Raw genomic sequence first — 14203 nt, forward strand, 5'->3', positions numbered from 1 at the left:
GGCGCGCAATTCCGCCTTTAAAGCCCTTAAAAAACATTCAAACACTTCCATTGAGGTTTTATATACATGATGTAAGTATATATGTGATGTAGTAATGGGTACATTTATAACAACATTTAATATATACATATTTTGATCATTTTAAGCATACACAGGGCATCAATTTAAAAAATGCATCACATATTCTTTTGTTTGCTCTTGATCGCTGTTCATTACTCACAGCAGACTTTATGAGAGCCAACGTAAAAAAACATATCTTACTGTGCAATGTCTGCTGTCATTAGGATGCTGACCGCTACAGTAGAATGTTCATATATTCCCATTTAAATGAAAGAAACCAAGCATCTTTATGTGTCTTTGTTGACATTTCCGGGCCTTAAATGGCTGTCAAAGTGTACCAACTCGTCGGATTACTTCCTCAGACTTTTTCTGTCCAGGTGAGATGCATGATTTATGATCTACAATAAACTTGCAGGGAGCAAAGAAGCGAGAAAGCAGATCACTTGATGATGTTAACTTAGGGACACACGGTAGCGATCACGGCGCCGTTAAAATAGTTTGTCTGCGTTAGCGCTTATAATAACAATATTATATCAGTAATACATTTACGAAATGTAAATGGAGTACCGTTGGCGGTTTTTGATTGGTTATTTATTGGATTTAATGGGCGAAATAGTGGACATCCTGTTAGCTCTGCTGTATGCAGACTTTTATTTGTTTATTTAATATTTAGAATGCATTAAAAAAAATCTGTTGTCATGGCTTCGATAATGATTGTCAACAATGGGCAACATTTTAAAAAAAATTGCAGTTCCCCTTTAACAATATCAGTACAATATTTAAAATAGTTATTTGTTATCTTTTCTGACATACAATTGTTTGGGCAAAACAAAGTCATTAGTACACAACAACAAAACAAAAAATGATTGTCTAATACTATTTTAAATCCTTTCTGCCCTAAAAGACCGATGTTCTATTCCCTGAATCTGTACACATTAACAAAAACAACATAACAAAATAAAAATATCCATCTAATTACTCCAGTATCGATCATATGATACTATACTACTATATTGTCGGCACTACTAATTTATTAATCGATCAACCCACTTCCCTTACATGTTGTGTACTGACTGCAACAACGGTTGTTGTTGTATTTTTCTCTCTTTAGACTCTTAATCTACTTGTTAAATTTCCTGTTAATAATAGATGACTTTCTGCTGTGACGCAGTTCTATCTACACCTCTTAAACATAATTAAGAACGTATTTTATCTCTTTTTTCAAGCCAGCTGAGCACCTATGTTAGCTTTTAGCAAGCCTGGTTCTGTGCTGAATAATCGGCAACGGGGCTTACATACTTTTTCGTGAAAATCGGCGATAATGACCGGTGGCCAATCGATGCGCACATACCTAATTTAAAACCATCTAGATTGTTTAATAAAAATATACTGAGCAAACTATTCTGGTGTTTTGGGATATTTTTATGAAAGCATGTAGTGTTCTTCTCAACAAGCAGCTGGTGCTGCCGCGGACCGACCCAGAAAAACAAGCAATAGAAAAAAAAATATTTTAATTTCTAAAAATATTTGTTTTTGAGTTTCATGTTTACTGCTCACTTTTTGTCTCCCACAGCATCACTCAAAATTGCATGCATATGCGTCCAAGGCCATTTGTACAAATTAGACAATGTCCCACCCACGGCCACTCACAACTCAATGCCAAAATAGATTGCAGTCCTGTGGGAAAACCTGTTTCGGCTACCACTAAAATAGATAATCCAAGGGTTACCAGGTCAGTAACAGAGGTGCTAGTCTCTATATTCTAAGTGTTTCACATGATCATTTAATTTAAATGGGACCTATTATCAGGCATGTGAGCACCCCTTGAGGAAAAAAAAAAGAGGACAAATGACAGAAAAAAAGTAAAATTTATATCGGCATGAAATGCTGCCACCCAAGCCCCGAAAGAACATTTTGAAAATCAGGACTACCTTTCCTGCAATTAGGTGCATTTGTGAAGTGGATTAAATTTATATGCACTTTTCTCGAGCGACTCAAAGTGCTTTACATTGTGAAACTGATTATCTAAATTACATTTAGATAATCCCAGTGCCATGGGTAAAGTGCCTTGCCAAAGGACACACCGGCAGTGTCTAGGATGGCAGAAGTGGGGATCGAACCTGGAAACCTCAAGTTGCTGGCACTGCCGCTCTACAAACTGAATCACACCGCCCACATTTCTACACAATTTTTTACTGTTAGATTTTATTCTCATCTACCAACCTCTTTTGGCTGTCTTTTTGACATTGACATGTGCCATGTAATGTACCACAGAATGTATACCTTCTCGCTGGCTAATAATAGATGTTCTAGAACTACAACTGGTTCAGAACTAACAGTCATCGGACTGTAATCATCCAAATATGATAAGCAGCAAAGTAGAAAGCCGTCAACGTTGTGGCTCGGGGAGCGAATGCAGGTGACAACAAGGTAGCTAGCTAGATGATGCTAACTATGCTAACTAGTGAGCATGTTTCGGTGCCCTTAATCGTCTCCCGGTCCTGCAATTCAGTGCGGCGTTTAGGTAAGAAGAACAGCGAGTACCTGCGCTTGAGGCAAGTGTCCAACAAATGTTGTTTCGATCCTATTTTTTGACATTGTAGTGGGTAATAATTCAACCACGGAACTGTTGTTATTGTTAGGGAGTCCGGTCGGACGGGTTTTCAAGGGACACATTTCCGGTGTTGTTGCACTGAGAAGCCATGGAAGTCTGAAAGTCATTAAAACAAATAGCTTAATCTTTTGACACTCTTTTTCGACTGCCATCCTTGCACAATATTTCATAAAAAACGCAATAGTGATATTTTGACGCAACATTTGACATGCCTGTATTATGCAAAAATTTAATTTCTTACCGACTGGTACATGTTTTTGAGTAGTTGGGATCCATGAAGACATTGCGCAGATATTTATAAAACAATCTTTCTTTCCTTCATACAGTACTACCTCCAAACGAGCTGTTTGGAATTTGCACAACTTGTGACGTTTTTACAACATGTGACATCAACGAATAGCTCCATAAATGGTAAAGGTTTACCCGAAGAGCTTTGCGCAATATCCACCACTGTAGTCCGTCATTGTAGTCAATAAGTTCATTATTTTTCTCTATCATCTTGTTGTGGGGCAGACTGGCTCGTATGGACCTGGGCGGTATATCGATTTTATTGATGAATTCAAGTTTTTTGTTGCAAGCAATTAAAAAAAATCCATCCATTTCCTACCGCTTATTCCCTTCGGGGTCGCGGGGGGCGCTGGAGCCTATCTCAGCTACAATCGGGCGGAAGGCGGGGTACACCCTGGACAAGTCGCCACCTCATCGCAGGGCTTTAAAAAAATCCAAGAGTCTTTATTTTTCTCTTCTTGCTGCGGCAGTTTTTGCCCCCAGGAGCTTCCGTAGCTTCCACCCTCCCTCTTAATTAAACCTAGCAAAATATGGCTAATGCTAACGCTAACGAAAGCGAGACATTTATTCCAAAGAAAATAAAAGTGCTCTACAGTTGAGTGCAGGAAATGTAACTCTTTACAAGGCGAAAATACTGCAACAACAAACAAACTCCGGCTATAAAGCAGCTTATTGTGGAGGAATAATTTACACCAGGTATGTATGACGATACTATGTATGATGAGAAAAAGGACAGTGAAGAACGATCACTAAAGCAGTTGCTTTGCACATCGCCAAGATGTGTGACAGAAAAAGCTAGTGTTTATACACTTACCGTATTTTCCGCACTATAAGGCGCACCGGATTATTAGCCGCACCTTCTATGATTTACATATTTCATAATTTTGTCCACCAATAAGCCGCCCCGGACTATAAGCCGCGCCTACGCTGCGCTAAAGGGAATGTCAAAAAAACAGTCAGATAGGTCAGTCAAACTTTAATAATATATTAAAAAACCAGCGTTCTAACAACTCTGTTCACTCCCAAAATGTACGCAAATGTGCAATCACAAACATAGTAAAATTCAAAATAGTGCAGCGCAATAGCAACATAATGTTGCTCGAATGTTAATGTCACAACACACAAAATAAACATAGCGCTTACTTTCTGAAGTTATTCTTCATTCGTAAATCCTTCGTCTTCGGTGTCCGAAGTGAAAAGTTGGGCAAATTTACGATCCACTGGCAGATGTTGGCGTCGTCTGGCGCTGCCTCCTCGTCTTAGTGAAGGTGTGTTCGCCTTCTGTCTTCCATTGTTCCCACGCAGTTAGCAGTCTAGCTTCGAATGCCCTGTTGACACCAATATCTAGCGGCTGGAGGTCTTTTGTCAATCCACCCGGAATGACGGCGAGTATTGAATTAAGCGTGTCAGCGTGTCTCTCAATGTGCTGTTATGAGCTAGCAAATATAACAACTACACTACCCAGCATGCAACGATAGTTACGAGCATGCGCGGTAGCCCTGAGAAGTTCCCACGCAGTTAGCAGTCTAGCTTCGAATGCCCTGTTGACACCAATATCTAGCGGCTGGAGGTCTTTTGTCATCCACCCGGAATGACGGCGAGTATTGAATTAAGCGTGTCAGCGTGTCTCTCAATGTGCTGTTATGAGCTAGCAAATATAACAACTACACTACCCAGCATGCAACGATAGTTACAAGCATGCGCGGTAGCCCTGAGAAGTTCCCACGCAGTTAGCAGTCTAGCTTCGAATGCCCTGTTGACACCAATATCTAGCGGCTGGAGGTCTTTTGTCAATCCACCCGGAATGACGGCGAGTATTGAATTAAGCGTGTCAGCGTGTCTCTCAATGTGCTGTTATGAGCTAGCAAATATAACAACTACACTACCCAGCATGCAACGATAGTTACGAGCATGCGCAGTAGCCCTGAGAAGCGATGTTGTATGCTGGGAGTTCGAATGTGGTTATGAGCACGCTGTGAGAAAACGTTGAGAACTCAGTTAACACGCCTCGTCTGCATTATTTATAATTAGACAGACAACACACTTAATAGGAGCCATTTGGGGTCTTTACATAAACACACAAATGGAAATGAAACGTCACATATCCCAGCATGCACCGCGCGCTTCTTCTACGGGGAAAAAAGATGGCGGCTGTTTACCGTAGTTGCGAGACCTAAACTTTATGAAAATGAATCGTAATAAAGCGCACCGGGTTATAAGGCGCACTGTTAGCTTTTGAGAAAATTTGTGGTTTTTAGGTGCGCCTTATAGTGCGGAAAATACGGTACTAAAACTACAGTCCTCCCTGAACGCCTCTCTGGGGCGGTGTCTAGGGCGCGTCCGACCAGTAGGAGACCACCGGGATGACCCAGGACATGGTGGAGAGACTATGTCTCCCAGCTGGCCTGGGAACGCCTCGGTATCCCCCAGGAAGAGCTGGACGAAGTAGCTGGGGAGAGGGTAGTCTGGGCTTCTCTGCTTAGGATGCTGCCCCTGCGACCCGACTTTGGATAAGCAGAAGATGGATGGATGGACTTTATTAACCTCAATGTTGGAGATTATTATTTATTTGCATCCAATGTGCAATTTTTGTTAACATAAATATTTTATTCAAGACAGAAGTATAGCTTTCTAGAGGAAGCTGTTAATATAGTTCTTTGAAAATTATTCCAAAAAAAGTACAATTTATGTCTAGTCTAAAAGGAACAACATTATTCAAATTAGAATTTTGCTAAGAGTAAGATGCAGTGTATGCATTGCCATTTCAAACTACTAGTTTTTCGATCAAATAAAAAAAACTTATTTTGAATTATCGCTGTCATTCCTACTCATTGTTTTTTGGGGGGTTTTTTAAGTAGGGAAAGACTTTTTGTAAAAAAAAAAATTAAATCTGAAATTTTATTATTGGCCGAAACTCGTAAATCCATGTGCATTCTCTACTTTTGCCATTTCTAATACAAAGTTATATGTTGACATAAAAACGCTAGAAAACTACAACATAGCTGAGGGGGAGAAGACGAAGTCGAGGCACGTAAATAAGACAAGTTATGTAGACCAGCGTTTTTCAACCTTTTTTGAGCTAAGGCACATTTTTTTCATTGAAAAAATCCAGAGGCACACCACCAGCAGAAATCATTAAAAAATGAAACTCAGTAGTCGATATTGACAATAAAAAGTTGTTCTTGCAATTGTTGGACTTTAAACCATAACCAACTATGCATCACTATAGCTCTTGTCTCAAAGTAGGTGTACCGTCACGACCTGTCACATCACGCCGTGAACTTATTTTGAGTTTTTTGGTGTTTTCCTGTGTGTAGTGTTTTAGTTCTTGTCTTGCGCTCCTATTTTGGTGAATTTTCCTGTTTTGTTCGTATTTTCCTGTAGCAGTTTAATGTCTTCCTTAGAGCGCTATTCCCCGCACCTGCTTTGTTTTGGCAATCAAGATTATTTAAGTTGTGCGGACGCTATCATTCTTTGTAGAGACATTGTTGATTGTCATTTTCATTTCGGATGTACTTTGTAGATGCCGTCTCTGCTCCACACGCTGTAAGTATTTGCAGTCGTCCAGCATTCTGTTTTTGTTTAAATTGTAGCCAGTTCAGTTTTAGTTTTGTTTTGCATAGTATTTCCTAAGCTTCAAAACCTTTTTTAGCGGCACTCGCCTTTTGATTATTTTTGGTTTAAGCATTAGATAGCTTTTGACCGCTGTCGTCTGCACATTGTGATCACTACAAACCATAGTCATCGTTCCCAACATCTACAAAGCAATAAGCTACCTGCTGCCACCTACAGATATGAAAGAGTATAATATGGTTACTCTGCCAAGCTCTAGACAGCACAGACACTCAACGGAACATTATTTGCAGATTATAATTACTGGTTTGCAAAAACATGTTTTTAACCCAATTAGGTGAAATTACATAATCTTCCCCAGCACACCAGACTGTATCTCACGGCATATTAGTGTGCCGCGGCACAGTGGTTGAAAAACACTGATGTAGACCACAAATGTTTTAAATGTAGAAACAAAATCATAATATGACCCCTTTAAGAGATGACACACTACTTCCTATTAAGAAAACTGATTTAGTAGATGCAACTTCTGTAAATTTTTTCCACTTCCTATATGCTCAGTTCTAAAATTAACTACTGTATGATAGAAACCACGCAGACCATCTAAGGAGAACGGTGGGCAATCTTTACCAAATTCTAAATTACTCATTATTTATGTATCTGGTATTCTTAATCAATTGATTATTAAGGCTGGAAATCTGGAATACTCACTCAGTTTTCTGTTTTTCCTTGTCGTCAAACGCTTCATTGAGATTGATGGTCCTCTGACCGAGGAACTTGTCCAGCCCGACCAATGACCGATGCATAACAATGAAGCACAGTTCGTACACTTCCGGGTTGCCCTCCAAAAGTAACCCTGGTAATTCAAACGAAGCTTCTTCTTTCCAGACAGGGTTGAGTGTCTTCTCCGCCACTGATGTTGAGTACTTTTCCTTCCCCAGCTGGATGATAGTGTACGCATCATTAGTGCCATTTTTGCCTTTGGGCTGTAAACCCGCAGCTTGAAGAACAGTGGCTTGGACATGAGTTGGAAACCACTTCTGTGATTGTTCACCCAGGGACATTGTCAATTGTTTATAGTGTTACAGAACTGAACGTGTAATGTAAATAATGTGTAGTGTAATGTAATAAAACATACTTAACAATAACTTGTTATTCATGTTAATGATGTCTACCTACAGTAATAAACATGCACAGTTCAATTCACAGGTGCCCAAGCCACTAGAAAGTCATCTGGAGGGGGAAAAAAGAAACAAAATGAAAATGTACATCTTGTCCTATGATCGATGGCATGAGTCATGGTGCACAGGAATTACAATAATTACTTGTTCTGAGAGATGAATATACAGTATTTTCAGAATATAATCATGCTGCTACACTATTGAGCTGCAATGCATGTGATTATGTTAACACCAAGAAAGACAAACGGTAGAAAATGGATGGCTGAAATAAAAGTGATGATCACATCATGGTGACAGTAAATCAGTGATGCAGAGGAAACGCCCATGATTACACTATCACTACTAGTGACTGACAATATTTTCATTTATTGTTTTATATATGGCTCACAACCACACATGCAATTTTATACAATGAAGTTACGGAGTCTTAATCTACTATTTCAACTACAGAACGCAGAAAGTGCACAGTACATTATTGTGAGTGTGACATGTCGCTTGCCATCGTCAGCCAATTTTCAGAAGCTTGACACGGTGAATAAAACATTTGTTTACCGAACAAGACACTAACAATAAACAACAACTATTACCGAACACATGTTGTGATTGTTCAAAACGAGCAAGCTGCACCACAACATTAGCTTTAAGCGGCTACCTACAGCGCTAGCAGTCACACACCACGTTATAGATTACTCTTACCTGAGAGTCATTTGAGGCGACATTTCAGTCCAACACGGCTCGACTTCATTGATAAACAAACATGGTGCTTTTTTTCCCTACACCAGGTACTTGTTAGGATAAGTTGTAGTTCGAGTTCTTTCTCTCCATTGCTAATCACTTGCCGTCGACCGGATACGACAGCTAGTTCCTTGTCCGACGTCACTTCCTGTACACGCCGGCGGAAGTTGAGGCAAATAACTCCCTCCTGCTGGTTGTAAAACGACACACCCAACGGAAATAATTGCGTGGCATGTTTTTTTATTCTTTTTTTTATTGAACGACAAACATTATAATGCACACAAAAGTCAAGACACTTTCAACATCAGCGAAACATGTCAAGGAAAGAAAACAAAAGCGTATTAAATAATAATAATAACAAATATGAAAGACAAAAAGGGCTACCTAAATCACATTAAATGTTTTTAACAAAGATATAAATGTAAGGGCATTTGTACTCTTAAATTTGATTGATAATTGTAAATTATTAAGCCAATTAGAAAATGTTGACCATTCTTTCATAAATTGACATTTATCACGATTTTTTTTTTACCTGGCGCATAATAATGTTGACAAACATTTCTATGTTGCAGTCTTTTATAAAAATACCAAATTTGAGCTCTTCTATAGACATACTTGCCAACCTTGAGGCCTCCGATTTCGGGAGGTGGGGGTGGCGGGGGGCGTGGTTAAGAGGGGAGGAGTATATTTACAGCTAGAATTCACCAAGTCAAGTATTTCATGTATTTATATATACTTGACTTTCAGTGAATTCTAGCTATATATATATATATATATATTTTTTTTTTAATTATATATATATATATATGTATATATATATATATATATATATATATATATATATATATATATATATATATATATATATATATATATATATATATATATATATAAAATAAATACTTGAATTTCAGTGTTCATTTATTTACACATATACACACACATAACACTCGTCTACTCATTGTTGAGTTGAGGGTTGAGTTGTCCATCCTTGTTCTATTCTCTGTCACTATTTTTCTAACCATGCTGAACACCCTCTCTGATGATGCATTCTGCTTCGTCTCCTTGTTGTGTGCGCAGTTGTGCACTGCACTCTCTAAAAGCCCTAGATGTTATTGTCACATATGCATGTACAGTAGGTGGCAGTATTGCCCTGTTTAAGAGTGTCACAACATTGCTGTTTACGGCAGACGAAAACGTGACTGCTGTTGTGTGTTGTTGCCGCGCTGGGAGGACGTTAATGAAACTGCCTAACAATAAACCTGGAGGGGGCGTGGCCTCCAGCTCCGCCAGAATTTCGGGAGATTTTCGGGAGAAAATTTGTCCCGGGAGGTTTTCGGGACAGGCGCTGAATTTCGAGAGTCTCCCGGAAAATCCGTGAGGGTTGGCAAGTATGTCTATAGAGAATGGGGACATCTCCACACCCTTGTTTCTCAGCCAATCTCTGATCTCCTCCCAAAACACATGTACACTCTCACACTCCACAAACAGATGATTGACCTCTACAGCTCCACAGATATAACATAATTACGTGGCATGTGAAAGCAATGAAACACATAGAAAAAAATTAAATATTAACACATTATACTATATTTTTAAATTTTTTGTAGCTATGATTCGACGTTATAAGCTGAAATGAAGCGACATTCTCTCCAGCAAGGTAATATTGTTAAAAAAATAAAAGTGAGTTAATGTGCAAAATGAGCGTGTGCACTTTGCTTGAGAGGAAAATCATACAAACACAAGGAAGTGCTTTGGGCCCCTGAGTGGGACATGGAGATACAGATAAGAGGTTCACTTGATTGAGCACGGACTTGATTGTCACCCCACTTGACAAGAGCATCTTAACCAAACACACCAAGCGGTGTTGGTTTTATCATGTGCTGCATCCACTGCATTGCACACATTCAAGGTACACACCACCAGGCTGGGGTCTGGCCATACCATTCATCGAACACAAGTTTATTCAAAACATTTGAATTAAGCTAAAGGTTAGTTAAAAATGGCTGACCCAATATTATATTGTTCAGCTTAACATTCCAGTTGCATTTATACAGTGCAATATACAGTTGATCAATGTCAAGGGTAGTATCAGTATGAGATAAATAATGCAGTGATAGGATTAATATTTTTTAAGTTCTGTGTTTGGTTTCACCAATCTGTGTTTTTTTGTGTGTATTGTTCATAATGTATATCATAAATAATATTTTACCATATATTTAAAAACGAATATTCATTGTTGGGTACACAAAGCAGCACTACGAGTAGCGGCTAGTTTAACTACAATATTTTTCGGACTATAAGTCGCTCCAGAGTATACGTCGCACCGGCCGAAAATGCACAATAAAGAAGGAAAAAAACATATACGTCGCACTGGAGTATAAGTCGCATTTTTGGGGGAAATTTATTTGATAAAATCCAACACCAAGAATATTTTTCGTATTTTTCGGACTATAAGTCGCTCCGGAGTATACGTCGCACCAGCCGAAAATGCACAATAAAGAAGGAAAAAAACATGTATACGTCGCACTGGGGTATAAGTCGCATTTTTGGGGGAAATTTATTTCATAAAATCCAACACCAAGAATAGACATTTGAAAGGCAATTTAAAATAAATACAGAATAGTGAACAACAGGCTGAATAAGTGTACGCCATATGACGCACAAATAACCAACTGAGAACGTGCCTGGTTAACGCAACACATCATGGCAAGAGTCATTCAAATAACTATAACACATAGAACATGCTATCCGTTTACCAAACAATCTGTCACTCCCGATTGCTAAATCCGATGAAGTCTTCTTTCCCGGTGTCGCTTCTGGTTGGATCCTTTTTTTCTGCTGCTCCATTGCCGTTCCCTGCTGCATATTTCACTACGTCCAGCTTGTAACCTGCAGTATATGATTTCCTTTTCGGTGCCATTTTTATTCAGCCCTTCTCAGTTTTTACAAGTTACCGCCAATGTTGAAATGATCCATTTTCCAAGGTACGGACGTAGTAGCATGTAGCATCTTTTTTTTCACAATACACCGCCATCGTGACCCACAATGCACTTGTGCCATGACCCTCCCCCGCATAATTTCTATTGGTTGACGTGTGTGTGACGACCGCTGACATTTGCTTTGTCTCTTCCGTGAATTAGATACAAATTATTATTATATATTTTTTACGGTAATGTTTTAATAATTTCACACGTCACATTCACTATTCTCTCACATAAAAACACACACGACTTATAATTCGAAAAATACGGTAAATCTTTCGGTAGCGTGGTGTAGGGCTGCGCAATTAAAGATGATCTACAATATTAATTATATAAATTTGTCGTAGCTTTTAATACTATCGCTCAGAGGTGGGACCAAGTCATTGTTTTGCAAGTCACAAGTAAGTCTCAAGTCTTTGCCCTCAAGTCCGAGTCAAGTCCCGAGTCAAGACAGGCAAGCCCCGAGTCAAGTCCAAAGTCAAGACTGGAAAGTCTCAAGTCAAGTCCTAAGTCCTGCATTTTGAGTTTCGAGTCCTTTCAAGTCCTTTTAACCACAGACTAATATATTAACACAGATTGTGTATGCTTTTCAAACGCTGTATTTATTTATTAAAACAAGGCATTTTAAATTGCAGGAAAGAAAATTGTGCTGACATTGCACTTTATAATAGCACTATTAACCAGTCATTTTAAACATTAACTCATTCCTTTACAGAACAAACACATTGAAAAATAAAGTGCAAATGTACTTATTTGTACAAAAGTGTTAACATTGAAAAAACATGACATATACGTGAACATAACAAAAAAGTTGTACTTTTTATATGTCAGGGCCCTATGCTGCATTGCATTTGCAAAAGACCAAATTAGCCAAGAGTCTGTCAGTCATTTGTGCACGATGGGGGCGTAGTATGATGCCACCAAGGCTGAAAACTCGCTCCACTGGAGCACTGGAGGCAGGCACTGCCAAGACTCTCATGGCCACTCGGAACAGTGAAGGAAGAGTCTTCATGTTCAATGCCCAGAACAAAAGGGGGGAGAGAGTTGTTTTAGGTTGGTGCACTACTTGTAAGTGTATCTTGTGTTTTTTATGTTGATTTAATTAAAAAAAGAAAAGAAAAAAAATTATTTCTTGTGCGGCCCGATACCAATCGATCCGCGGACCAGTACCGGGCCGCGGCCCGGTGGTTGGGGACCACTGAGGTAAACAACCAACAGTATGTCAGAAAGCTAGCTAAAACGGTACACATATTCATAATATAGTATACATTTTAACTGACCTTTATTTTACTATTTTTGTCTTTTTTTAGGTGGCTAAAATACGCGGTGCTGCTGACCGCCGTCTAACGTTACGTGTGATATATTGACTAACGTAACCCTGCTTAAAAAAATCACTGAACAAAAAGTATGAATAGGTAGTGAACTGCAACAGATTCCCGTGTTTGCAATAACGTTATAACGTTAGCAGTGAGTTTACAGCCTCACTGATTTAACTACACAGCAAATAAAAGTCACGTTACTTAGCCAATAAACGTTATCTTACATTCAAAACTTACCGTTCTTTGTGCAACTTCAAATGCCGGACGAAGTTGGAAGTTGTTGCCTCTCCATCAGTAATTTTCGAACCGCATGTGTTGCATACTGCAAACCGTTTTGTGTTGACCACCTCGTAATTTTTATACCCAAACAAAATTATTTTAGGTATCATTTTTTGTTCACTGGCGTGTAGTTTGGACATGTCTTCTTCGTTGGTTGTCCTGCAATTTGATTGGATGAATGCTGTGTGATGAAAACAAAGTAGATCTAATTTGATTGGCTGTTGTACTGAGACCACACCAGCTGACACACGCAACGCTGATAGACAAGTACACAATGAAAAATACGGAGCGCTCCCGAATAACTTTTTCATCTTTGGGTTTTGGGGAAAGTAGCAAGTCATGTCAAGTCATGTCAATTCAAAAGGCTCAAGTCCAAGTGAAGTCACAAGTCATTGATGTTAAAGTCTAAGTCGAGTTGCAAGTCTTTTTACATTTTGTCAAGTCGAGTCTAAAGTCATCAAATTCATGACTCGAGTCTGACTCGAGTCCAAGTCATGTGACTCGAGTCCACACCTCTGCTATCGCTATATCGTGATAATGCATGTTGATGACACATTCTAACTGTGTCTCGCAAATTTGACAGCAACAAGAGAACGAACGTGTAGCACTGTAGTATATTTGCTAGCGGCTAATCTCCCTCTACAGTGTACAGCCACTTCTAAGTCAACAATCCTCGCTTCCATGGCGGATATTAAACTATGTTTCTGGAAGACGAGAAATAGCCAACTCAGGGCTGCCAAGCCTCATGCTTTGAGTGTTAAGAGTCACACAATTTAACCCTTTCTCACGTCACACGCCACACTAGACATTTCTCAAGCTTATATTTCCCCATTCACTACTCTATATATTTTTGTAATAATACACTTTTTTTTAAGTGTTTCCACATAAATTGAAAAGTAAAAACCTTTGTGTTTATCAATTTCGCCTTATTTTGCAGTTACCTACTTCTTAGTATTGCTTCAAATTCATCCAATAAAAATTTGCTATTTTTATTCTGCTCTTTTTTCAACTGCATTATGTCATCCAAGCACCCCAAAAGCCACAAGGCAGTGATGACTGTGAGTGACTTTCTTTGCCAAAGTCACACTGGCATCTGAACCAAAGCAACAAAAGTGGTACAATTTGTATCAAACGTTATAAATAAAAGGCTATTAAATTATTTTAATCAAT

At 38.9% G+C, this 14203-nt stretch overlaps 1 protein-coding gene across 3 annotated transcripts in view; it reads right to left on the reverse strand.

Moving 5' to 3' along the window:
* The window catches only part of rab11fip2 (RAB11 family interacting protein 2 (class I)), a 155128-nt gene extending 146532 nt beyond the window's left edge, over positions 1-8596 (reverse strand). For all 3 annotated transcript variants that reach the window (XM_061961899.1, XM_061961882.1, XM_061961890.1), the window contains exons 1-2: positions 8413-8596; positions 7247-7768 (exon numbers count right to left, since the gene is read on the reverse strand). In XM_061961899.1, the coding sequence (XP_061817883.1) occupies positions 7247-7599 (353 nt within the window). In that variant the 5' untranslated portion in view covers positions 7600-7768; positions 8413-8596. The remainder of the gene's footprint in view (positions 1-7246; positions 7769-8412) is intronic.
* Positions 8597-14203: the final 5607 nt, after the last annotated feature.

Source organism: Nerophis lumbriciformis, linkage group LG02 (assembly GCF_033978685.3).
Source record: "Nerophis lumbriciformis linkage group LG02, RoL_Nlum_v2.1, whole genome shotgun sequence".
In the NCBI taxonomy this organism is placed as follows: Eukaryota; Metazoa; Chordata; class Actinopteri; order Syngnathiformes; family Syngnathidae; genus Nerophis; species Nerophis lumbriciformis.